This window comes from Xiphophorus hellerii, chromosome 14, assembly GCF_003331165.1.
Source record: "Xiphophorus hellerii strain 12219 chromosome 14, Xiphophorus_hellerii-4.1, whole genome shotgun sequence".
Taxonomy (NCBI): domain Eukaryota; kingdom Metazoa; phylum Chordata; class Actinopteri; order Cyprinodontiformes; family Poeciliidae; genus Xiphophorus; species Xiphophorus hellerii.
This window is the reverse complement of record NC_045685.1, coordinates 20,296,178-20,319,677: the sequence shown is the minus strand read 5'-3', so window position 1 is coordinate 20,319,677 and position 23,500 is coordinate 20,296,178. Positions and strand designations below refer to the sequence as shown.

Sequence of the window (23,500 nt, the reverse complement as noted above, 5' to 3'; positions counted from 1 at the left end):
TTTGGGAATAAGTAAGCAAGCAGCCCATGTAACCACTCCACCTCTACCAAACATTGAGCGGCAGAGTTACCATATGTGCTGAGACAGAATAAGAAAACATGAATTTAAATGTGTGTGTTTTCATTCTTAGGCTGATTTGACTGAATGCATCATCCGACAGACCAACACACAGTTTAAATACTGCTATGAGTACCTTGGAAACTCTGGACGGCTGGTCATCACTCCACTCACTGACAGGTCACAGTTAACGTCACACCCATAACATAATTAGCTAGAATGAGTTTAGGAAGACTTGCAGTTAGATTAGTGTCTTAAATTAAATATTCCTGCATAATATCTCTCTGATGTTATGCTGTGTTGTTTAAGGATTTTTTTAAGCCATCACCGCTTCCACTGTTACAATGCGCAGCAATGATACAACATGAAACAGACAAAATAGTCTTGTGCTTAAATTTTGACATTCCAGCAGGTTGCATTTCTCCTGTTTTGTGTTCTGTGGAGCTTCTCTGTGTCTTGCGTTGTAAATGTCAGTGTTTGATCGTGTCCAGGTGTTACATGACTCTGACCACGGCTCTCCATCTCCACCGGGGCGGCTCTCCGAAAGGCCCAGCCGGCACAGGGAAGACAGAGACTGTTAAGGACTTGGGCAAATCCCTGGGAATGTACGTCATTGTCGTGAACTGCTCTGAAGGACTGGATTACAAATCAATGGGTCGCATGTTCTCCGGCCTGGCTCAGGTCAGGGAAATTTAAAATCCACTTATAAGTTGTATTTTTGTAAAAAGTTGAGATTTTAGTGGGGAAAGTAAGTTTAGTTTCCGTTTACTCTGAGCAGACCGGTGCGTGGGGATGCTTCGATGAGTTCAACCGCATCAACATCGAGGTGCTGTCAGTGGTCGCCCAGCAGATTCTTTCCATCCTGTCTGCCCTCACAGCTGGGAAGTCTAAGTTCCTGTTTGAAGGGCATACGATCCGTCTGGTTCCAACGTGTGGCATCTTCATCACCATGAATCCCGGTAGGTCTACAGAGCTTTGGAAAGGAACAATCAGGATTTTACTTGTTTGAGACTTCTCTACCTAGCAAAGAAATAAAAACTCTTCGAAATTTTTAGGGTATGCTGGTCGCACTGAGCTTCCTGACAACCTGAAGTCCATGTTCAGACCTATCTCCATGGTGGTGCCGGACTCTACTCTGATCGCTGAAATCCTGCTGTTTGGAGAAGGTTTCGACAACTGTAAGGTACTGTACTTATGTGATTCTAAAAACTATAGGGAAATTGTGTTAAATACCATTTCAGCTACGTTTTTGCCTGTTTTTTGTACGATTTTTAGCATCTCATTAACAAAGTAAATAGCACTAATGTCCTGCCAGCGCAAGCAAACCCATTAGGTTCAGAAGGTGACATTCATTCTGTGTCAGGTTACCATGGCTACATTAACTGCGTTTCCACTGACCATACAATTGCAGAGTTTAACATTTTGAAAACAAATTATTTTAATTTCAAAAATGAATTAGCTTGAGTTGTTGTTTTTCAATGAAACGTTTGGCACAAAGATGAGGTGGTTTTTTTTGCTATGTTATTGCTTTTAATGAGGCTTATAAAGCCCTGAGACCCAGCTGGATTTATACTAAGATTAAATAACACACAGTTGAATCCTATGTAGAAAGCCAGTGATAAGTTGTCTAGGATTTTCTTTGGAGTTATCATTCTATAGATAACTTACCATTTTCAGCTGTTTTTGTGCTAAAGGATTTGGAAAACCATGTTTCATTTTCCTCCCACTTCACAATTATGCACTACGACTTGTTGATCTATCACAGAAGATACACTAAAATTAGTGGTTGTAATGCGAGAAAATGTTGAAAAGTAATATGGACACTACACTGACAAATGAAGCACATTTATTAAAGAAGATAATATCTTATACAATATGTCCATGATGCAGACTCATTTAAAACATTTTAGTTAGTTTAGATGATATGTAGGCACATTAAACTGTGAATACCTCATAGCTTCTGCATGCAAAAGAAGCATTAATGAAGTAAAAACAGCAGATTAACTGCTTGTAAAATAAATTATCTTCTTTTCCACACAAGACAGACTTACCATGTTATTTAATGTCTCTGTTATTTGTGTCTAACTACTAGCTCCTGGCTAAGAAGGTATTCACACTCTACTACCTGGCAGTTCAGCAGCTCTCCAAACAGGATCATTATGATTTTGGTCTCCGCGCTCTCACCTCTTTGCTTCGCTTCGCTGGGAAGAAACGGCGTCAATCCCCCAACATCGCAGATGAAGAAGTAAGTCTCTCTCTGAAACCTTGTGCCCAGGTTGTCGCAAATTATGGATTCATGTAAGTTTGAAAGATGCAGGTAAATAACCAAAGTAATAAAGCAGAAATAAAATGGATGTCTCTTTGTATGTCTGTCCTCAGATTCTTCTGATGGCCATGAAGGACATGAATATTGCTAAACTGACCTCTGCAGATCTTCCACTGTTTAATGGCATCGTCCAGGACTTGTTCCCTGCTGTGGAGACACCTGTTATAGAATATGTCACGGTATGCAGTTCATATTAACTTTAATCTGTCATCTATAATACAAAGCAGTGAGTTGGTTGTAATCAAGACCACATTTTTATCTAAAGAAATACATTTGTTTTAGAATTTTGAGGCCCACTTGGGATAAGTTTTATTTATAAGTTTAGCTAATTTATTTTCAAGGACTCCGGTATAAAAAGATAACAAGTCACACTATTTTAATAAAGTTAGGTTTTTCTAATGTGATCAGAAGTTGACATTTTAAGATGCCCTTACCCCTTTGTGTTGTGTTTTTCAATTTAAGCTTAGCTTTACTCTAAGAGTTCCAATTAGTTGCCTAAATTTGATATTTCAGCAAGTTCTCTGGCAGACATTTAAGGGCTCAAATGGATTTAGCAACAACTTAATAAAATGTTCAGCCTTTCTGTTATCTTCTGAAAAGCTTAGTCTTTCTTCATTGGACCTAAATGTTGCAGAACATAACTAACTTTTAGTGTTCTTCACTCAGTAATGGTGTCACCATAGAAGAGTTTTTAGTGTTTTCAGTGCAGCCTGTTAGAGCCTGGGGGTGCATTAAGTAATTGGAAAATATGATTTTCTTTTACTGTAGTTGAAGGTAGCTATCGAGACGGAGTTACGGCGGGTTGGTCTGCAGGTCACTCCTTTTACAGTGACTAAAGTCATCCAACTTTACGAGACCAAAAACTCCCGGCACTCCACCATGCTGGTTGGCAAGACGGGCAGCGCCAAGACTATCACCTGGAAAATCCTGCAGCAGTCCCTCACAGCTCTGAACCAGAAAGGAGAACCCGACTTTGAGATAGTTCATGTAAGTTTTCAGTATTTGCATATTCTCAATCGTAAATTAATAAGGTCTTAACACAGATTTCATTTTGTGACTTAGAAGAGAGGAGCAGAGTCTCAAGTAGAAACCTGCAGATTGAACTCTGAGACTAACATAAACATGTAATATTCACAGATTTTGAATTTATTCTATATTTCCAGAAGTAATATCATTAAACGGCAGATGCAACGCTGCCTTCCTTCCCCTCCACCCTCCAAATAAATTAGGCATAAGTGAAAAAATGAACACACTGAAATCTTGAAATGTTTGAACAATAAAAACATTCATCCGTATCAAGGTAAAATCTAAGCTGCTATCACAAAAGAAAATTCATTTTTTTATTACCACTGCTTTTTTGTTTTGTTGTTGATATGCCAAACCATAGTTCTGCCAATTTAAACAACATTTAAAAATATTGTGAACACACAGGAACTGATTAGTGTTTAATCACATAAAGCAGCAACCCTCTGCCAAAGTCTGGTCCGGTTTTAGGCCAGCAGTCTACAAATGTATTTGCAGATGTAAATAGTGTAATTTGTCATTTGCTTTATCGTTAGTTTGTTTACTATAAAGCATGCTTCTCTAAAAGTGATCAGCTAAAATAATAATTGGGTCTTACCATAGAAAGTTAATTTAACTGCTTAACACTTGCAAAATGCTTAAATTACTACAAATGATGAAGGGATAATTAGTGTTATTCATTTGCCTTAATGTTGGGCCTGAAAACCAATGTCAAATTTCTTGTTTGTGCATACAACCTTGGCCAATATCACTGATTCTGATGTTTTTAGTTTACTTTAGAATGTGAAGCTGATAGTCACTATTAATCTTAACTTGTGCAGGTTTATTATTGTTTTCCAATTCTCCACAGATCTATCCCCTGAATCCAAAGTCGATGAGTCTCGGGGAGCTGTACGGAGAAACTGACCTTTCTACTAACGAGTGGTCTGACGGAGTGCTGTCGTCCCTCATGAGAACAGCCTGTGCAGGTACATCTATCAGAAAAATACCCCCCCACACACACCCACACCCACACCTACACAGAATACATAATGAAAGAACACCCAGATCTCACCTCTAAACTCCAGCTGAACTGGATCAGTGTATCATATGGCAGAGGCCATTTGTTGAATAGAAGAGCGTTTTTGTAGTCGTGACATCAGATGGAAGACCAAATGTGTAAAGATTCATGTCCACAGGTGCAACAAATGTAGCTCAAATAATCAGAAAAGATCTGTCTAACTCAGTGTAAACTGCTGCTTTGAAGCTTTCTCTGGGAAAATGTGCCGCTCAGCAGCTGCTCTCAAGGTTGATTAATTTATCATTTATTATTGTTGGTGATTCACTGACCCTTCATGTACTGTCTTTGCAATTTTTGATCAACAAAAATCCCTTGCAGAAAAAAAAAGATGGCAGAATACTTTTCTTCTCAATCTTCTGGGTCTTATTGGAAGTAAAATATCTTATGAGCATTTTCACACAGCAGTTATTTCCTAAATGATTAAAGGGCAGTGACGGGCACCGCTGAATAAAAAGTTATCTGCACTACACCTAAAACACTAATCATAAACATTAGTTCTGCTATCGCTAAAACACTACACCAACATGGTAGTTGGCAGAAGCTAATGCTAAATTCAACCTTGTTGATGCTCATCGGGTGTCAATGACACAACGTGTTACAACATGGTATATCGTCCTCAATGGGGTCAAGTTTGTTATTGTTCACCTTAACAGTTAATAAGTAAAACTTCAACATAGGTGCCAAACTTTATTCAACTAAAAATGTACAAAGCAACTAAGTAATTTAATGCTTTAGAATTTATAAAATAATCTTGGAGAAGCTACAAGCATTTTCAAATTTTTCAAAAATGCTAAAGTGCTAAATAAAAAATTAGCTCTGCTATTGACAGATTAGCGCATTATCAGACAACTGTTAAAGGTAGTCTGGTGTCTGTGGAGAGGCTGTGGTCAGTCAATCTCCAACATGCTGCAGACAGCTCTACAGACATGAGTGAGTGAGTTTGTGAGTGGGTGTACGCTGCCAAAAATCCACTTTAGTACTAATCTCACTTTAGCTCAACCCACCAATCTTAGCTTGCAGTTCACCAAAGTTCATCAAGTTGTTTGCTGCAAGTAACTTCATTGTCTGCCACACTGTGTTTTTCCACCTAAGAGGAGACGCCTGATGAGAAGTGGATCCTGTTCGATGGGCCTGTGGACACCCTGTGGATTGAGAGTATGAACTCTGTCATGGATGACAACAAGGTGCTCACTCTCATAAACGGAGAGAGAATCTCAATGCCTGAGCAGGTGAGAACATCAGTGGAAAGCAATGAAAGAGTTTACCTTCATCCACACATTGGACAAATACAGATGTTTACGTTTTTTCCTCACTGAAGTTAAATAAAACCAATCTTCTCTTGTCTTATGTCAGTTAGAATTACCAAAAGGATTTCTATTTCTAAATGCCACAGTTGATTAAATTATGGTTTTTAAAATCAGAAGTTTACGTATATTTCCTCAGTATTTGTCAGTGTCCATTCTGTATGTAAACGTCTGATTGTGAAGACATTAATGAATAAATCTCTGGCATATTTTTGTCTCATTATTGTGGCTTTTAGCAAACAGAAATACTGTTGATAATTCTAACAGAACAGAAACAAGACAAGTTTGGTTTGTATGGAGGATTTTTTCTGCCATAATCCAAGAGCACACATTTTCAGTCTAAAAGCAGACTGTTTCTTTCTGGCGGGTGTGCCTGTGTGGCTACTACCGATCGTAGCAACCTGTGTCACCCACACGCGAAGCTGATGGTTTGGCTTCTTTCTTCATGATGATGCTCTTGTTTAAATCAATGAAAAGGAAAAATGTTCTTAAGATCAGATCAATCAATCCAATTACTGAGCCAAATTATGTATTTTTCTTCAGACAAATGGACAACGTATGAGAAAGTACAAAGAAACATTTGTGGTATTTATTTTGTCCAAGGTGTCTCTTCTGTTTGAAGTGGAGAACCTGGCAATGGCCTCTCCAGCTACTGTGTCCCGCTGTGGAATGGTCTACAACGACTACGTTGATCTTGGATGGAAGCCATTCGTCCAGTCCTGGCTGGAAAAGCATGACACAGTACCACTTTAATCTTTAACGTCTAACACAGGACTTTAAAAATCTATATGATTATTAGGCCCTTTCCTGACCTGGTAATCGTTTTTTTTTGTTGGATTTCGTTTTTACAGGCTGAAATGGAGCATTTGAAAACTTCCTTCAATAAATTTTTGGAGGTCACTTTGAATTTTAAGAAGGCCAACTGCAAAGAGTTGATCCCCGTAACTGAGCTCAACGGCGTCACGTCTCTCTGCCGGCTCTACGACGCTCTGGCCACACCCAGCAATGGGGTACTTCTGTCTTGTAGTAGGGTTGTAAATAATACTCTGGCATTTGTAAAGAAGTGTTAAAAGTTTCTTTTATTTTTCAGGTGAATCCTTCAGATACGGAGAACCTGGAGAGAGTGGTGGAGCTCTGGTTCACCTTCAGCCTCATCTGGTCCATCTGCGCCTCTGTAGACGAGGACGGACGGAAGAAAGTGGACAACTTCATACGATCCATAGACATCACCTTCCCTGTCAAGGTCTTGTGAGGGGTCAAGTTTTAGGTCACAAAGTTGTGATTTAAGCTTCATTTATGGTTTTTCCTGTACTGGTGTACAGACGTCTGCTCCTTCCAAAAATACGTGTCATGTTTGCTAAATATATTGTTAAATTTAAAAATATCTACACCTTTAAAAGGGAGTTAAGAGTTTGTTAGCCAGGATCTGTCCGTTTGCTGCTCTGATATATATGGGGGCATTCAGTCGTTCCTTGTACTGTAGTTCTGATACCAGCCAGTAAACAGACCTCCATGAACAAATGTCATCTACTTCTACACGAGTCTAAACCTGTCTTTACATCATAAAATGTCTTTAAAAAAACAAAAATTTTATTTACTGAAGCTTGCAGGAAGCTTGTCTTAGAGCCTGAGAGACAACAGGTCATTTTATGATGTCCTCACACCTATAACTCTTTCAATATGAACTCTTTTAGGACACAATTTATGAGTTCTATGTGGATCCAAAAAGTAGATCCTGGATACCTTTTGAAGAGCAGCTTCCGAAGGGCTGGCGCTACGATCCTTCGTAAGTATCTTGTGCTCCTCTTTGTGCCTACGCTCTGCTTCCTTTACTTTTACAATAATAAAGGGCTTCCATACATCCTCTCTGCAGTGCTCCATTCTATAAGATTATAGTACCTACCGTGGACACAGTTCGCTATAACTTGCTGGTCCAGGCTCTGGTGTTGAAGCAGCACCCGGTGCTGCTCACTGGACCGGTTGGCACTGGAAAAACCTCTGTGGCCCAGAACGTCCTGCAGGGCTTAAGCAAAAGGTGGACTGCTCTCACTATCAACATGTCTGCCCAGGTTGGTGTTTTTTAAAATATTGTTTCAAGTAAGTCTTTAGATTTCTGTTTTAGATTTAATGTGAATGCTAATTTATGCCTGACACTCTTACCCTAACCCACACATTATCTGGGTGATTTGTAACACCTGCACATGTGAGGTGTGTGTGCCGCGTCACACAGAAAGCTGATCCACCTTCACCTGCAAAGTGAGAGGCTTTAAAAATGACTGATGACAGATATTACCCGTACTCCTGCATGTTTCAGTGTGCATGAGTGCATCCGCCTGCATCCTGCCACATAGATGTTAATATGCTCCATCTAAGCAACATCACAATTTCAGTAAAAGTCATACATTGTGCCAAGGTCCCACCAGTGGGCACAGTATTACTAGACGGCTCTGATGAAGGGCTGCAATGATGAGGGGTACTTATAACCATCACACACCTTTACGGCTATTACAGTTATTATCATGCACTCTTACAGCCCTCCTGTCCCGTCCATCACTGTCACCACCAGCTTTTCACTGGCAGCTCGCCTGGACAGAAGAGATTCTAACAGAGCACATCTGTTTTATTTTACATTTTATTTTCATTTACACAATCTGAACCATTACATTTTATCATGATAAAAGCACTTTTTTTCTGAAATTACAGTTGCAAATCTTCTGCCACGGTTGTATTGAGGTTTGGACTTTGACTAGGTCGTTCTAACACACAAATATTCTTTGATCTAAGACAGGGGTATCCAAGCTTTTTGTCATGCGGGTCAAAATTGTCAGCTCAAATGTACTGCCAAGAAAATATAAAGAAATTTAAATCACCCAAAATGTTGTGATTTTTTTTTATCCACTTAATCACAAACTAAGTATGAACTATTTTAATTAACAAATAATCAGATTTTTTTTTTATCCTACTGACTTATTGTATGGCCTTTGTTTTATGACAATCTGTTGGATGTTTGCAGCTAGTCAGCAGCTACTGCTCTGCAGAAATCAGTGTCATGTGGGATTTTTTTGATTTTAGGTATTCACTACTGAAGAAGACTGACTAACAACAGCTTGTAATGTGTTATTTATTTTGTACCCAGATATCCTCCAACAACATCCAGGCCATCATAGAGAGCCGAACAGAGAAGAGAACCAAAGGCATGTATTTCCCGATAGGCGGGAAGCAGATGCTGTGCTTTCTGGACGACCTCAACATGCCGGCCCACGACACGTTTGGCTCCCAGCCGCCGCTGGAGCTGCTGCGTTTTTGGATTGACTACGGCTTCTGGTACGACCGCCAAAAGCAGACACCAAAGTGTGTCAAGGTGAGAAGTGATCTGTTGAGGAAAGTAGAACTGAGGTCTGTGGTCCAATACACAGTCAGGGCTTACGGTATTGTTTCATTGATGTTATGGAATAATACCGGACGTCTAATTCTCAGTTTATCTGTGTCAGGACATGTTCTTGCTGGCATCCATGGGACCTCCTGGTGGAGGAAGGACTCAGATCTCTGCTCGATTTCAAAGTAGTTTCAACCTCATCAATATGACTTTTCCAAGTGTAAGTTCTGCTCGTCTCCATATAAAAATAAAGAACAAAGCACTTGAGTTGTATTCTCAAAGAGATTAGCACCCACTGTACAATGTTTTTCTTTTGCTTTCATAATACCAACAGTTATATGTTGTATATTATTTTATTACAATTTTGTGTGAACACAGTAAAGGAAATATGACAATATCAGATTCTGAAATATTAGAAGATGCCGGCAGTCTCTTAACACCCTACAATTTCTATTTTAAAATTCCACAAATTGGGGATATCATAACATTTGTACATTTTTTGTGTATTTGACTTAAGGTATCAGGGTTTTTATCATTAACCCAAGTGTTTTTGAACTCCTTCACTGATTTTCACTAAGTAAGAGCGGTATTGGCCGTTGCTTTGTGTTTAGTTGTGCCCAGACAGACTGCTGTCTGTGTGATAGAGATAGCAGATGGCAACCGAAATAAATACTAGTCAATAAAAGTTGACATTTATGACAAAGTTTATAAACCATAACAAACTTTTTACACCAGTCGTGTCTATTCACATTTAACTGGAATTGCACCAATATATGTTACAAGCTGAATAATCAACAAGTCATATCAAAACAGTAAGGAAACATGCTAACATTAGCCTAGCACTTCCGCTAAGTGCTGCAAATAGTTGTATGTTCTTGCCAGGTTTTTTCTTTTTCTTTTGTTCCTTTAGCAATTTTTATTTTTGACATCTCTGCATGCAGGAGTCCCAGATAAAGAGCATCTTCAGCACCATGCTCAACCAGAAGCTACAAGTCTTTAGGGAGGAGGTGAAGCCTATTGGAGACTCTGTGACTCAGGCCACTTTGGAACTGTACAACTCTGTCACAGCATCCTTTCTTCCCACTCCAGCCAAGACACACTACCTCTTCAACCTCAGAGATATCTCAAAGGTACACACAGAACAGGCTGGAAAATGATTCACACAGGTTTTTCAGGATTGTCCTTCTAAAATATCTGTTTTTATCTCTAGGTTTTTCAGGGTTTGCTTAGGGCTCACCCGGAGTACCAAGATACTCATAATGACATCATCAGACTGTGGATCCACGAGTGCTTCAGGTAAACTGAACATCTCTCAAGGTTGTCGTGAGTTAAACCCATACAAATAAAAAAATGCAGTCTCTATATAAGTTAGTTCATGTTCATTTCCCTCTAGTTTTTCGCAATTCTGCAGTTGTCTAAAGTCATTCAAAATCTGCAGATCCCCATAATTCGTGCTAATGCATAATTGTGAGTTTAATGCAGATTTTCCGCAAAATCATCGGGTTTAAGTAACTGCTAACTCTCACCTACAGGTGGCAGTATTTCTTACTTCTACCACTTTGCTTTCTCAACTTTACTTGATGCCAAGTTACAGTCCGTGATTGATATGGCGAGTGACAAAAATTGAGGCATTTAAGATCTTTAAAGAATAAAATGTCATTTTTCTTTTTTATATTCTATCTTTAAATTTTGGAAGTGGTTTAATGAGGGAACAAAATGCAAAATTTCTAGCAAATATTTTCAAAGTAGCAACACACAATTTTCAAAGTAGTACCACACAATCAGTGGTTAATAACAAAAACAATCACAAAATCCTGGTGGAATTGATTTAAAAAGCTTTTACATGTTTTCATGTTATGAAAATTTCACACCTCCCTCCCCGCACCCGTTTTTGCCAACAAAACTTTTATTAACCTTTTTTGATCAATAATGTGCGCAGATTGGTCCTGAGTAAGGAGAAGATCATCCTTGTCTCCACACATTTTCCGTTTATTTTTTCATATCAGTCCAGGAAGCAACCATGAATCCATTTCTCATATTTCCAGTAAAAAGGCAACTTACATAATTAAATGACATCACATGGGATGCACATAAAATGTCAGAAGGGGGAGAGTGAAGATTAAGTGGAAGCAGATGCTTGTGTACCAGCATGCCCAGGTTCTGTCCTTCTGGGGAAATATTGGCAACTCTTTTCTGCTTGAAGTGGCTAAACTTTGTTCTCAAGGATTGCAGCAGATGTTCATTTACATATAGAACGTTATTTAATGTGACCACAATTTGTGCTCAGGAAAAATAAAAAAGTAATGGTATTAAATTCATTGTTCACCGTCCACTAATGCAATCTTCTTAACGTGTGTGTACAAAAGAATTTCATTCAGTGTTTGCTTTCAGGGTGTTCTCGGATCGACTCGTAAACCAAACTGACGCAAATACATTCATAACTCTCCTGGAGGAAAAACTGGCCTCCCTCTTCAATCTCACTTTCCACGGCATCTGTCCGACCAAACATTCACCAGTATTTGGTATCTTCATCACAAATACTACCCAAAATAACTTTTATTACGCGTTCAATTCAAATTATAGCACAGGTAAGATTATGAAGAATGTTTACAATGTTTTTTGTTTTTTTTGTTTGTGCTGATCAGGTGATTTTATGGGTAGCGCTGGTGGATATGAAGACATTGTGGATATGAAGAATCTGAAGAAGTTCATGGAAAACCAGCTTTCTGATTACAACCAGACACCTGGAGTTGTTCACATGGACCTGGTGCTCTTCAGAGACGCCATCGAACACAGTACATCTGAAAACACAACTCGCAATATCTGAGCTTTCCAAGTTATTATTCAGTTCAATGTCAAAAGCTTAAACATTGAAACAAAGTACATTTTTTGTAGATGTCTTTGGGCTTTAGATATGAATAAACTCTGGCTGGGTTAGGGAACCACAGTTGCCCACAAATAGCTGAAATCCACAAATATTTGAACTTACTGAGAAGTGCTTATAACTGCCTATTTTTATATAGTATACCTTAATATGCATTAACAGTGGAAACTGTTTTGGCACTATGATAAAAGTAAACATCTACCTTATCCCTGCTCTTGGGGGTACAGCCAGTCAGCTTCAAGGAAAATAAAAGGTGCTTCTGGATTGGCTGCCTTGCAAACTCCAACCAAGAAGCAGGTCAAGTAGCATTGCCCCTTGGTATTTCAGCTTTCCAAGCTTCAATTTCTTTCAAATGCTTTAGATACGCTGTACAAAAAAAATCCAGCAACAGGCAAATGTTTATATGTTGAGAAATTGTAGACGTTCAAATTTATGTAAATGCACCATCTATCTAAGAGAGGGAAAAATAAAAACTAGTGAACCAGCAGAGACATATATGTTTGTACCAAAACTATTTTAATAATGTGTTTGTATCACTGTTGCTTTTGATTATTCCCTTCCCCTGCTACATTACCTCAACAATTCTGGTTGTCAACATGTGAACTAGTTGGAAGCCTTGATGAATCTATAGCCTCTTTCCTCCACAGTAACCCGTGTTGTACGTGTGATCAGCCAGTTGAGAGGCAACATGCTTCTTATTGGTATTGGGGGCTCCGGTAGACAGAGTCTCTCTAAGCTGGCTGCCTTCATCTGTGAATATGAAGTGTTCCAGGTGGAAGTGACCAAACAATACCGCAAGCAAGAGTTCAGAGAGGGTAAGACCAAGCCAACAACTTTACCTTAAAGTGGTTGTTATTTAATCAACAAGCCCCTCCTTCCACCTCAACATAGGAAGGCCCACTCCTCATTAGCTGCTTATCTACCTTTCAGCATTGCGTGTTTAAGTTACCTCGTCCCTTATGCTGCCCTGGGAAACCGCCCATATGTCTCTGATGTTTCTGATGTGTTTGTGTTTAATTTCAGACATCAAGAAGCTCTACCGGTTAGCTGGGGTGGACAACAAGCCTACAGTGTTTCTCTTCAATGACACGCAGATTGTCGATGAATCCTTCCTGGAGGACATCAACAACATCCTGAGCTCTGGGGAAGTTCCCAACCTCTACAAGTCAGATGAGTTTGTAGAGGTCTGTGTTGTCTTCTCGCCTTCCCTCTAGCATCTGTCAATTTCATTAACAATTCCAATACAACACATCTCAGTGTAAGTTGAGTCAGCTGACTGTATGCCTCATATTAATCAGCTCTAGTGTTTGTTTTGTTTTTTGTAGGTGTGTAACGCCCTGTCAGAGTCTGCCAAGAAAGACAACGTGGTGGAGACTCCTGATTCACTGTTCAGCTACCTGATCGAGCGAGTCAGGAACAACCTGCATATAGTTCTCTGCATGAGCCCAGTGGGAGAACCCTTCAGGTGAGTCTTATATACGACTGGGAATGCATTCACAGCATATCTGTTTTGAGGTAATAAAGGTTGAAAACAAGAAGTCGAAGTTTTGTCCAAGTACAACAATTACCATTCACAACAATTATGAGCTCTCATGGAAATGGTCCACTTCCTTATGTTTTTGTTTTTATTCTTCATCCTTTCTTTTCTATTCCTTACTTACTGCCTGTCTTCATGTTTTATTTTCTTCCTTCAATCCTTCCTTCATTCCTTCTTTTGTATGTTCCTTCCTTCTTACCTTAAATTCTTTTTTTATTCCTCTGTAACCGTCACGCTTCCTTCCACCTTCCTTCCTTTCTATCTTTTTCTTTCTTCCATTCCTTCCTTCATTCCCTCTGTTCCTTCTTTCATTCCTCAACTTCTTCCTTTATTTCTCTCTTTTGCTCTTTCTTTCTTCTTTTCTATCTTGATTTCTTCCTATATGATTGATCACTTTAGACATGTGTTTAAAACTGTTAAAATTTCACAATAAAAATGTGTAGAAAGCTACAGAAGAGGATCAGCACGTGGCGACCTGTCAGCCACTTAGAAATTCTGATCCGTTCCTCCAGAAAGTTATTTCTCCTTCTGCACATTTCACATCTGTCATTAAAGCAGATTGCTCCTCGGTGCCCATCTGCACTAAAGTCAAAATTAAGAACTAATTACCTCCCTTAAAACTAAGAGACAAAATAATGATTTAAAATGTTTCCCAAGCAATCACAAGAGTACTTGGAATTCAGTCAAAGACAATGCATTACAGTGATGATTATTTTTTCATGTTGGTCAGAAATACAGAGAGAACACAGAGCAACTTTGAGTCAACAGGAGCAAATAAACTCACAGGAGTGAATTTGCAGAGAGGAGACTTGTTGTTACGGCAAACACCACTGTTCGTAGAAAAAACACTTCTCCCCCCTGTGGCGTTTGTGCCCCACAGGACGATGGCCATACATGCTACTGCTAATTGGACTGGCAGCTCTGGCACTTTCACATTGCCACGGCTAATCACCACTCTCTGTGTGACCTGTTGTACCACACAGTACACTTTGCTTCCCCTCACCGTGGGAAGGGCCAGCATTGGTTTGTTTGAAGCTTGTGTGGCATTCTAGTAACAGCTTGCCTATGTTATTAACCCCTCCAACTAAATGTAGTTTTGTGGATGAAAAAAGGGTATAATGCATTTTCTCTCAGTAAAGGACAGGCAGACATATAATCTGACAACTTTGAGTGAGTAAAAATGTGGTTTCATTCTATTAAAACTAAAACACCAATTCAGCAACTGGCTTTTATATTGGTTTTATTTTTAAATATAATCAGAGAATCGGAAGCTATTTTAAAAACGTATTTGTTTTCTTTAAAAAATGTAAATGATAGTTTAAAATCTTAACAAAATAGAATACAACCAGCTAACTAGAATAAAGTAAACCTGTTTTGTTTCTTTGTGATTCTACTCCTAGTATTAATGGATTTCTGAAAAAGCTGATGACAACTGGTTACTTTGACAAGTTAGTTTCTTTAGTTGCTTCTCCTGTTGCAAATCTTTGTTTTATTACAGCAACTTTGTGACTGGTGGTCGTATTTGCTACTGAGATATTAAAAAAAACTGATTTCTGTATTTTTGTCGAGGGATTTTTTTTAATGAAAAACTGGAGAAAACTCAAATGGAATTAACTAGAAAAACATATAACCCTTTATTATGGCGGCAATGTGGAGAAATGTATGTGTGGAAGGTTGACGTCATTACATTTTGCCTTCATGTTCTGCTGAAGTCTTCAGTTCTGTTGCTGCCTGAATGACTTACAAACACATCTCTCAACATGTCATAGAAATGTAAAATTTCCTTTTAAACTGACATCAAACTGACAGCTGCTGACATCATTTCTATTTCCACTGACTTTTAAATACATACTGAAAATATCTCACTTTGCGTTTTCTCCCTTCAGTAAAAGTCAGGAGTTTCGTCATCGGTTTCCCGGTAATTTTCAGATCCAATTTTTGAGTTTCTGACTGGCCGGTGACCAGTCCGTGCCAATCGTCTGTTTCTGTCCGCTGCATCTCTGCTCTTCAGCCAACACTCTTTCACACATCCTGTCGCTACATAAACATTTATGACTGTCTCCTAACAGAAACCGCATCCTGCAGTTCCCAGCGATAGTAAACTGCACCACCATTGACTGGTTTTCTGAATGGCCCAAAGACGCCCTGCTGGAAGTGGCTGAGAGGTACCTGGATGGACTGGATCTGGGCTCTGCTGAGGGGGTAAACGACAGACGGATACAAATACACACTCTTCTTTTTTCTCACTTTGATATCTGCTTTTGGGCTGTCTTCATATGTGCTGTTGAATGTCGTAGATCCACAGGAAGGTCGCCAGTATATTTGTGACCACTCACCAGTCCGTGGAAAACGTCTCCCAGATGATGAAGGTGGATCTGAAGAGATATAATTATGTAACACCCACCAACTACTTGGAGCTAGTGTCTGGATATAAAAAGTATGCAGTTACTCACTCTCACTTGTATGTCCACACTAAACACCAAAAGACTCAACTAGCTGATTCTTATATGGATCATAAATGTGCCTTTTGAGTGTGTACATTATGCATACAGTTATGATAAACACTAATTGCACCCATCTGCATCCACAAGATTATCTAGAAAGAAAACATATCAGCCAGATGCTGCTGATTAAGTAAAAGGTCCAGACCCCAAATTGACTGAAATCCTCTGGTGGGGCCACAAGAAAGCGGAGACAAATGTCAACAAGCAAACATCTATGATGTGTAATGTTCTTGGTTGCTTTATTGTTTTTTATCCATAACTGTACATCGTAATTTTTTTAATCCGCAAACGTAATCCCCCACGAGTGAAAGACTCATGGGGAGAGATTGCAGATGGTTTTTTTTCCTATTTGTTTCTCTCCAGACTGTTGGGGGAGAAGCGCAGTGAGTTGGGGGAGCAGGTGAGCAAACTGCGAAACGGCCTTTTCAAAATCAACGACACCCGGGAGAAAGTAGAGGCCATGACTGTGGAGCTGGAGGAGGCCAGGGAGGAGTTGGTGGAGTTCCAGAGGCAGTGTGACCAGTACCTAGCTGTCATTTTGAAGCAAAAGAGTGAGGCTGATGAACAGCAGAAGGTAAGTGTGATGAAGATGTGTCAGTGAATACTTACAAAAGAAACAAAACAAAATGGATGAAGTCATCGGCTCTGTTTTGTTCAGATGGTGAGTGAGAAAAGCGAGAGGATTCGAGCAGAGGAGCTACAGTGTAAAGCCATGGCTCAAAATGCACAAAGGGAGCTGGACAAAGCCATGCCTGCTCTCGAAGAGGCCCTGAAGGTAGCCGTTTGTCTTCCATCACATTTACAGCTTTGACTTTATTTCTTCTTTCACTGCCACTCATTTCTCATTCCTTACTCTCAGGCCCTGGAATCTCTAAACAAGAAGGACATGACAGAGATCAAGTCTTACGGCCGTCCTCCAGTGCTGGTGGAGACCGTCATGCAAGCTGTCATGACCCTTCTTGGCAAAGAGCCGACCTGGGCTGAAGCCAAGAGACAGCTTGGTGAGAGAAAACAACAGCTGACATGCTTGGAAAATGAGTCCTGTATTAACAAAGTAGTATATGTTTGTTTAAAAGACTGAAAATAATGAACTACTGAACAGAAAAACTCAGAACTATTAAAATGTAAGTCTTATCACAGAATTTCACCCTAAAACTTGGAGATACTTGTCTTCCAAGTTTATTTTGTCATTGAATTAAAAAGTTCCCAGAATGAGAAATATATGCAGCCAGAATTTGGACCTAATACTTATATATGCAGATTTTCCCCCACTGATTAAATGCACTCAAATTAATGCCTGTTATTCAACACGCACCAAGGATAACATTGGAAGCATTTTGCTGCCATCTAGTGGTCAGAATTAGACCCGACTTGGCTGATTTGCACACTAAATACCTCAATTTATGTGTCTTATGTGCTGGACTGATATCAAAACTGTACTTTATTTACATTCATTTTTTGAGAGCAAAATAAGTAATTTGCATAAAACCATAAATAGGCACTAAGGGGTTAAAAGGTTTACAATATTTAAGTGTGAAATTACACCGCTGCAATGAAAGTTGGTTTTATTTTATTGCTTTGTTTTATTGCCTTTCACACTAGAAGTTTGTAAATGTACTTTGGAAGGCACGTAAAGTGACCTTAAACTGTTTCTGGCAGGCGAGCCCAACTTCATCAAAACATTGGTCAACTATGACAAGGATAACATAACGGACCGTGTTCTGAAGAGGATCGGCCAATACTGCAGGCAGGTGGACTTCCAGCCAGAGATCATTGGGAAAGTGTCACTGGCTGCCAAGTCCCTCTGCATGTGGGTCCGAGCCATGGAGGTAAGAGGGTGTTTATCCTCACAGAACACCATGCACAGAGCGGTTTATAGCTATGGCAGAATAATAAGTCAACCAATCATCACACATTAAAATGAACTCTCCAGGTGTACGGACGAATATACCGGGAGGTTGAACCAAAGCGGGCGTTGCTGAACACTGCAATGGCCGCTTTAGCAGAAAAAGAAGCTGCTCTGGACGATGCTATGAGAAAACTACAAGAGGTATAAATAATGGTGGCTTTCTTTTCTCTCTTACACATTTCAAAGTGATGCTACAATCAGTGCTTTTGGGGGCGCAGGTGGCGGATAAGCTGAATGCACTGCAAAAGCAACATGCCGAGAAGCTGGCTATGAAGGAGAGTTTGAGAGTCAAATCTCAGGAGATGGAGTTGAAACTGGACCGAGCCGACAAACTGGTGACAGGACTGGCTGGGGAAAGGGTCCGCTGGCATGAGAGAGTGACTGTAAGCCTTACATTTCAAGATGTTCAAGTGCAAGAGTTAGATTAGGATGTAGATGCATATTTCAGCAGACTGCTGGGGTCATAAAAAGCTCCTGTCTAACCATTTCACCCATAGGCACTCATAAGTTTGAGTTATTTAAGCACAGTGTCAGACAGACATACAGTTGAAACAAGATGTTTACATACACTGAATAAAAAAAACCCATCCATCTTTTAATCTCACTCTCAAGTTAAATGAAATATGTCCACACATATGCAAAACTCAAAGGAACACTTGCCATAAAGTGTGAGTGCAGATGAGGGCAATCTGTAAGTTTAATTCATTCACAAAGCTAGTACTTGATGTTTTATCCTAGCCTTTTTAGTTTGCTGTCTGGCTTTGGTGCTACTTTAAACTGTTTGTTATAAACCAACATTCAGACACGGGAGAACTCATGATCATGATCAGTGGGTGTGCTGCAGGGTCTTGAGAGAAACATGGCATTCCTTGTTGGAGACTGCCTGCTCGCTTCGTCCTTCTTGTCCTACATGGGGCCCTTCCTGTCCAATTACAGAGACTCGCTGCTCGGCATCTGGATGAAAGAGGTCAAAACAACGCTCCACTTTGACATGAGACTTCAACAGCTTTTACACTAATTCACAGAGAATAAATGTGATTTCTCTCTCTCTTTCTGTCCGTGTGCTCGGCTCAGGTTCTGGCTTCAGAGATCCACTGCACCCCAGGATTCAGTTTTGCTGTATTTCTGTCCAAACCAACAGTGGTGAGAAACTGGAATATTCAGGGTCTGCCATCTGACGCGTTCTCCACTGAGAATGGAATTATCATCACCCGCGGGAACAGGTAGGGACACACAGCAAGCTGAAGAGTTGTTTAATTTTTCCTTATTATTTTACTAAGAAGTCCTTCTAAAGTACATTTTTAGAAGGAAACCTGACTAAGAACCACACTCGTGTACAGTATATGAAAAAATATTAAAGTGTGCAGACAATTAAAACATCATAAAATTCGCTGAAGTACAAAAGAAATATAAAAAAACTTTCAAGAATAGAGCATAAAATTAAATATTTTAAAGATGTTAAAGAACAGGTTGTTTTAACCTCCAGTGGGCCAAAAGAAGCGGTTTGTCTTTCATCGCTATTGTTTTTGCATCAGATTTACAGGAGTACCAGAAGCATGTGAACCTTTTTAAGTAAAAAAAACAAACACAAAAACAAATAAGATTTTAAAAAATCAGTAAGTAAAAACACACACACAACTAATTGTGTTACAATTTTCTAAATTTCATGTAATTAATGAATTAATTAAAATTAACATGTTGGAGTCAAAGCCAAAAAAAACACACAAAAAATCAGTTCAGTTAGGATTGTACTTTGCAAGCTTTGCAGTCTTAATTCTTATTGTGAAAATTTCTACATTATTTTCAGAGTACACGGTGTTCCAAATTTTTATGCAAATTGGTTTTAAGTGTCATAAAGATAAAAAATTTTGTCGTGCTATTAAATATATAGATGGTATTGTGTGTCAGGGCTCTTTGAATAACTATAATTAATTTCAGAGAGCTGGTTGATTAGTTTATCTGGTGAGCTCAATTAAAGGAGGATGCTCCACATTATTAAGCAGCCCACAGGTTTCAAGCAATATGGGAAAGAGAAAGAATCTCTCTGCTGACGAAAATCATCAGATAATGTAGTGCCGTATGACAAGGTATGAAAACATTAGATATTTAACAAAAACTGAAGCGTCATTGTACTGTGAAGAGATTTGTGGCTGATTCAGAACAAAGATGGGTTTGTACAGATAAAGGTATAATGAGGAAGGTTTCTGTTAGACAAATTCATCGGATCAAGAGAGCAGCTGTTAAAATGCCCTTACAAAGCAGCAAACAGTTATTTGAAGCTGCTGGTGCCTCTGGAACCTCAAGGTGGAGGATCCTCCAGAGGCTTGTGGTGCATGAACCTACTATTCGACCTCCCCTAACCAGAGCTCACAAGCAGAAACGGTCGCAGTGGGCCCAGCCTTACATGAAAATTAATTTTCAAACAGACTTGTTCACTGATGACTGCTGTGCAACCCTGGATGGTCCAGATGGACGCAGTAGTGGATTGGTGGTGGATGACCACCACCTTCCAACGCAGTTGTGACGTCAGCAAGGAGGTGGTGGAGTCATTATTTGGGCCTAAATCATGGGGAGAGAATCATTGGTTGGCCCCTTCAGAGTCCCTGAAGGTGTGAAAATGACCTCAGCAAAGTATATGGACTTTCTGACTGATCACTTTCTTTCATGGTTCAAAAAGAAGAGCCGTACCTTCCTTAGCAAAATCATCTTCATGCATGACAATGCACCATCTCATGCTGCATACCACTGTGTCATTGGCTGCTATGAGCATGAAAGGGGAGAAACTCATGGTGTGGTCACCATCCTCCTCTGACCTCAACCCTATTAAGAACCTTTGGAGTTTCCTCAAGCAGAAGATCTGAGGGTGGAATCCAATTCATATCAAAACAGCAGCTCTGGGAAGGTTTTCTGACATCCTGCAAAGAAATTCAAGCAGAAACGTTCCACAAACTCACAAGTTCAATGGATGCAAGAATTGTGCAGGTGATATCAAAGAAGGGGTCCTATGGTAACATGTAACTCGGTCTGTTAAGATGTTTTTGATTGAAATAGCTTTTGATTTTAGTACGTGACCACTTAATGATGCACATTCAAAGAATGACCGTTTGCAGTTCTTTATAATCCATAAAATGTTTAGAAAATTTGCTGTGCATAATAATTTAGAACAGTGCATTTTGAGGTTGTTGTTTTGTTGTTTTTTTTAAATACTGTTCTCATGGGGAGCTTTGTTCATTAAAATTTGATTTATACTGTAATAGTTTATGACTTGAAAATTATACTGACCATCATTTGTATTGACTATTTAGGAAAATCTCAGAAAATATCACTTGCATAATAATTTGGAACACGGTGTGTTTTGCAATCTATGGAATGCCTAAAGTCAAAAAATGTATACATAACTTATACATGTGTAACTTAAAGGTTTACGATTAGAACATTGCATCAGACCAATAAAAACCCATTTTGATACAGAAATGTGAGCTGAATGAAAAGTACTTTTAACAGCTCCTTAAAGGTTGATACTTTCTGACCATTTATTTAGCATAACATTTAGGTCACTACCACAACTTTCACCATGACTTTATCATCTACTCTTCAGTGTGACCTAAATAACTTCTCCTCTTTTAAGATGGCCACTGATAGTCGACCCTCAAGGCCAGGCTATGAAGTGGATCAAAAATATGGAAATGGAAGCGGTAAGAGTGACTCTGCACTGCTTTCTGCTGTGTTCTTACCTTTCTCATCCTGCTCCGTCAGTGGGATTCCTAACAACCTTTGGACCTTTTCTCCCCTCTCTCTGCTCATTTCCTGTCTGATTCATGTAAATAAAGGCTTCTAGTGCCACAAAACACCTTTAACAAAAACAACATTTTATTTATTTGAACTGATCTGTGGCATTTTGTTTTAGATCACCAAAATTTATTATGACTCGTATGTTGTGTTGATAGTATAAAAGCAATTTATAACTTTCTTTCCTTTTCGCCCAGGGTCTAAAACAAGTAGACCTTCAAACGCCAGACTACCTTCGGGTTCTGGAAACTGCCATCCAGTTTGGGTATCCTGTCTTGCTACAGAATGTCCAGGAGGATCTGGATCCGTCCCTCAACCCTATTCTCAACAAGTCTCTGACTCGCATAGGTCTGCACACACACAACGTCACATTTAGCTTATTTAAACGCCAGATTTGTGACATTTTGTGGGGTTTATTTTCCCCAGGTGGCAATCTGCTGATGAAGCTGGGTGACAAGGAGATTGAATACAACCCAGACTTCAGGTTCTACATCACCACCAAGTTGTCCAACCCCCACTACTCCCCAGAGGTTTCTTCAAAGACCACAATAGTGAACTTTGCTGTCAAGGAGCAGGTGTGTGGAAAAATATGTTCCTCCAGCTCATCTGTGCACACTTTCAGACACCGTTTCAACATGTTCGCCTGTCTGTTTTTTTTTTTTTTGCTGCACAGGGTCTGGAGGCTCAGTTGCTAGGGATTGTGGTACGTAAAGAGCGTCCAGAACTGGAGCAGCAGAAGGATTCACTTGTTATCAGCATTGCTGCTGGCAAAAAAAGTCTGCAGGACCTGGAGGATGAGATCCTCAGGTTTGTACAGCCAACTCTTTGACGTTTTTACATCAGAACACAGAGCACTAAATCAACCGTCTATCCATCCATCTGTCCACTTATCGACCATCCATCCATCCATCCATCTATCTTTTTGTCCATCCATCAATGTGCTGGATGGATGAAATTGTAAAAAAAATAAATTTAGGAGCATAAATGTCTTAGTGACAAAGGTCACTAATACAATAGTGACCTTGGTAAAGAAATTTGACAAGTGTTAAAATGAATTCATATAAAGTTTACTGCAGCAATATCTCACTATGAAACAAAATGCAATCTTTAATTTTAAGAAATTAAAGACTGATCAAATCTTTCATTTGAATTTTGAAAGTAATCTTTGACTTCCTAAATAAATTTTAATTGGAATGCTGTGCATTGGTTTCTTAGAAATAACAGGGCATTGTAAACAAAAATCAGATGGCATTTAAACAGTAAATAATATTTTCTCACTGGTTCATTATACAGAGAAGTGATTCACTATAAGGTGAGCCACGTAGAAGAAAGCATAAGAAAAGACATGTTGAAAGGCTGTCTGTATATTTGTAAACTTTTTTGCATGTCTTTCTTTTCTATCAGGTTCAATCATTTTGAAGGATGCTGTATTAATTATTTAAAAATTGCAAACTGTTACTGCAGTTTTGATGTCCCTTGCGTTTGTTTGATCCCACCAGGCTCCTGAACGAAGCCAGCGGCTCTCTGCTGGACGACGTCCAGCTGGTAAACACCCTGCAGACCTCCAAGGTGACGTCCAGCCAAGTTACAGAGCAGCTGGAGACCAGCGAGCAGACCGAGCAGAAGATCGACTCAGCCAGAGAGGTCAGGAGGGAAGGGGTCACTGTAGATACTGGAGAACCCAAACAGAGACATCAGCATGAGACGCTTTCCTATTAAACGCAGCAATTC

The 23,500-nt window shown here is 39.5% G+C and overlaps 1 protein-coding gene across 1 annotated transcript in view; it reads left to right on the top strand.

Annotated features, from left to right (window-relative positions):
- dnah2 (dynein, axonemal, heavy chain 2) overlaps window positions 1–23,500 on the top strand; it is a 66,001-nt gene that overhangs the window by 26,788 nt on the left and 15,713 nt on the right. Inside the window, exons 35-72 of the mRNA XM_032582808.1 lie at window positions 131–237; window positions 549–738; window positions 836–1,016; window positions 1,113–1,240; window positions 2,150–2,302; window positions 2,437–2,562; window positions 3,152–3,370; window positions 4,257–4,374; window positions 5,559–5,695; window positions 6,374–6,511; window positions 6,622–6,780; window positions 6,861–7,013; window positions 7,465–7,556; window positions 7,644–7,839; window positions 8,907–9,131; window positions 9,262–9,366; window positions 10,088–10,276; window positions 10,357–10,442; window positions 11,538–11,668; window positions 11,792–11,941; window positions 12,678–12,845; window positions 13,054–13,214; window positions 13,356–13,495; window positions 15,637–15,769; window positions 15,865–16,004; window positions 16,435–16,645; window positions 16,730–16,846; window positions 16,931–17,072; window positions 17,731–17,900; window positions 18,005–18,121; window positions 18,199–18,363; window positions 18,825–18,947; window positions 19,055–19,203; window positions 21,609–21,675; window positions 21,967–22,117; window positions 22,196–22,344; window positions 22,443–22,576; window positions 23,269–23,413. Of these exons, the coding sequence (XP_032438699.1) occupies window positions 131–237; window positions 549–738; window positions 836–1,016; window positions 1,113–1,240; window positions 2,150–2,302; window positions 2,437–2,562; window positions 3,152–3,370; window positions 4,257–4,374; window positions 5,559–5,695; window positions 6,374–6,511; window positions 6,622–6,780; window positions 6,861–7,013; window positions 7,465–7,556; window positions 7,644–7,839; window positions 8,907–9,131; window positions 9,262–9,366; window positions 10,088–10,276; window positions 10,357–10,442; window positions 11,538–11,668; window positions 11,792–11,941; window positions 12,678–12,845; window positions 13,054–13,214; window positions 13,356–13,495; window positions 15,637–15,769; window positions 15,865–16,004; window positions 16,435–16,645; window positions 16,730–16,846; window positions 16,931–17,072; window positions 17,731–17,900; window positions 18,005–18,121; window positions 18,199–18,363; window positions 18,825–18,947; window positions 19,055–19,203; window positions 21,609–21,675; window positions 21,967–22,117; window positions 22,196–22,344; window positions 22,443–22,576; window positions 23,269–23,413 (5,565 nt within the window). The remainder of the gene's footprint in view (window positions 1–130; window positions 238–548; window positions 739–835; window positions 1,017–1,112; window positions 1,241–2,149; window positions 2,303–2,436; window positions 2,563–3,151; window positions 3,371–4,256; window positions 4,375–5,558; window positions 5,696–6,373; window positions 6,512–6,621; window positions 6,781–6,860; window positions 7,014–7,464; window positions 7,557–7,643; window positions 7,840–8,906; window positions 9,132–9,261; window positions 9,367–10,087; window positions 10,277–10,356; window positions 10,443–11,537; window positions 11,669–11,791; window positions 11,942–12,677; window positions 12,846–13,053; window positions 13,215–13,355; window positions 13,496–15,636; window positions 15,770–15,864; window positions 16,005–16,434; window positions 16,646–16,729; window positions 16,847–16,930; window positions 17,073–17,730; window positions 17,901–18,004; window positions 18,122–18,198; window positions 18,364–18,824; window positions 18,948–19,054; window positions 19,204–21,608; window positions 21,676–21,966; window positions 22,118–22,195; window positions 22,345–22,442; window positions 22,577–23,268; window positions 23,414–23,500) is intronic.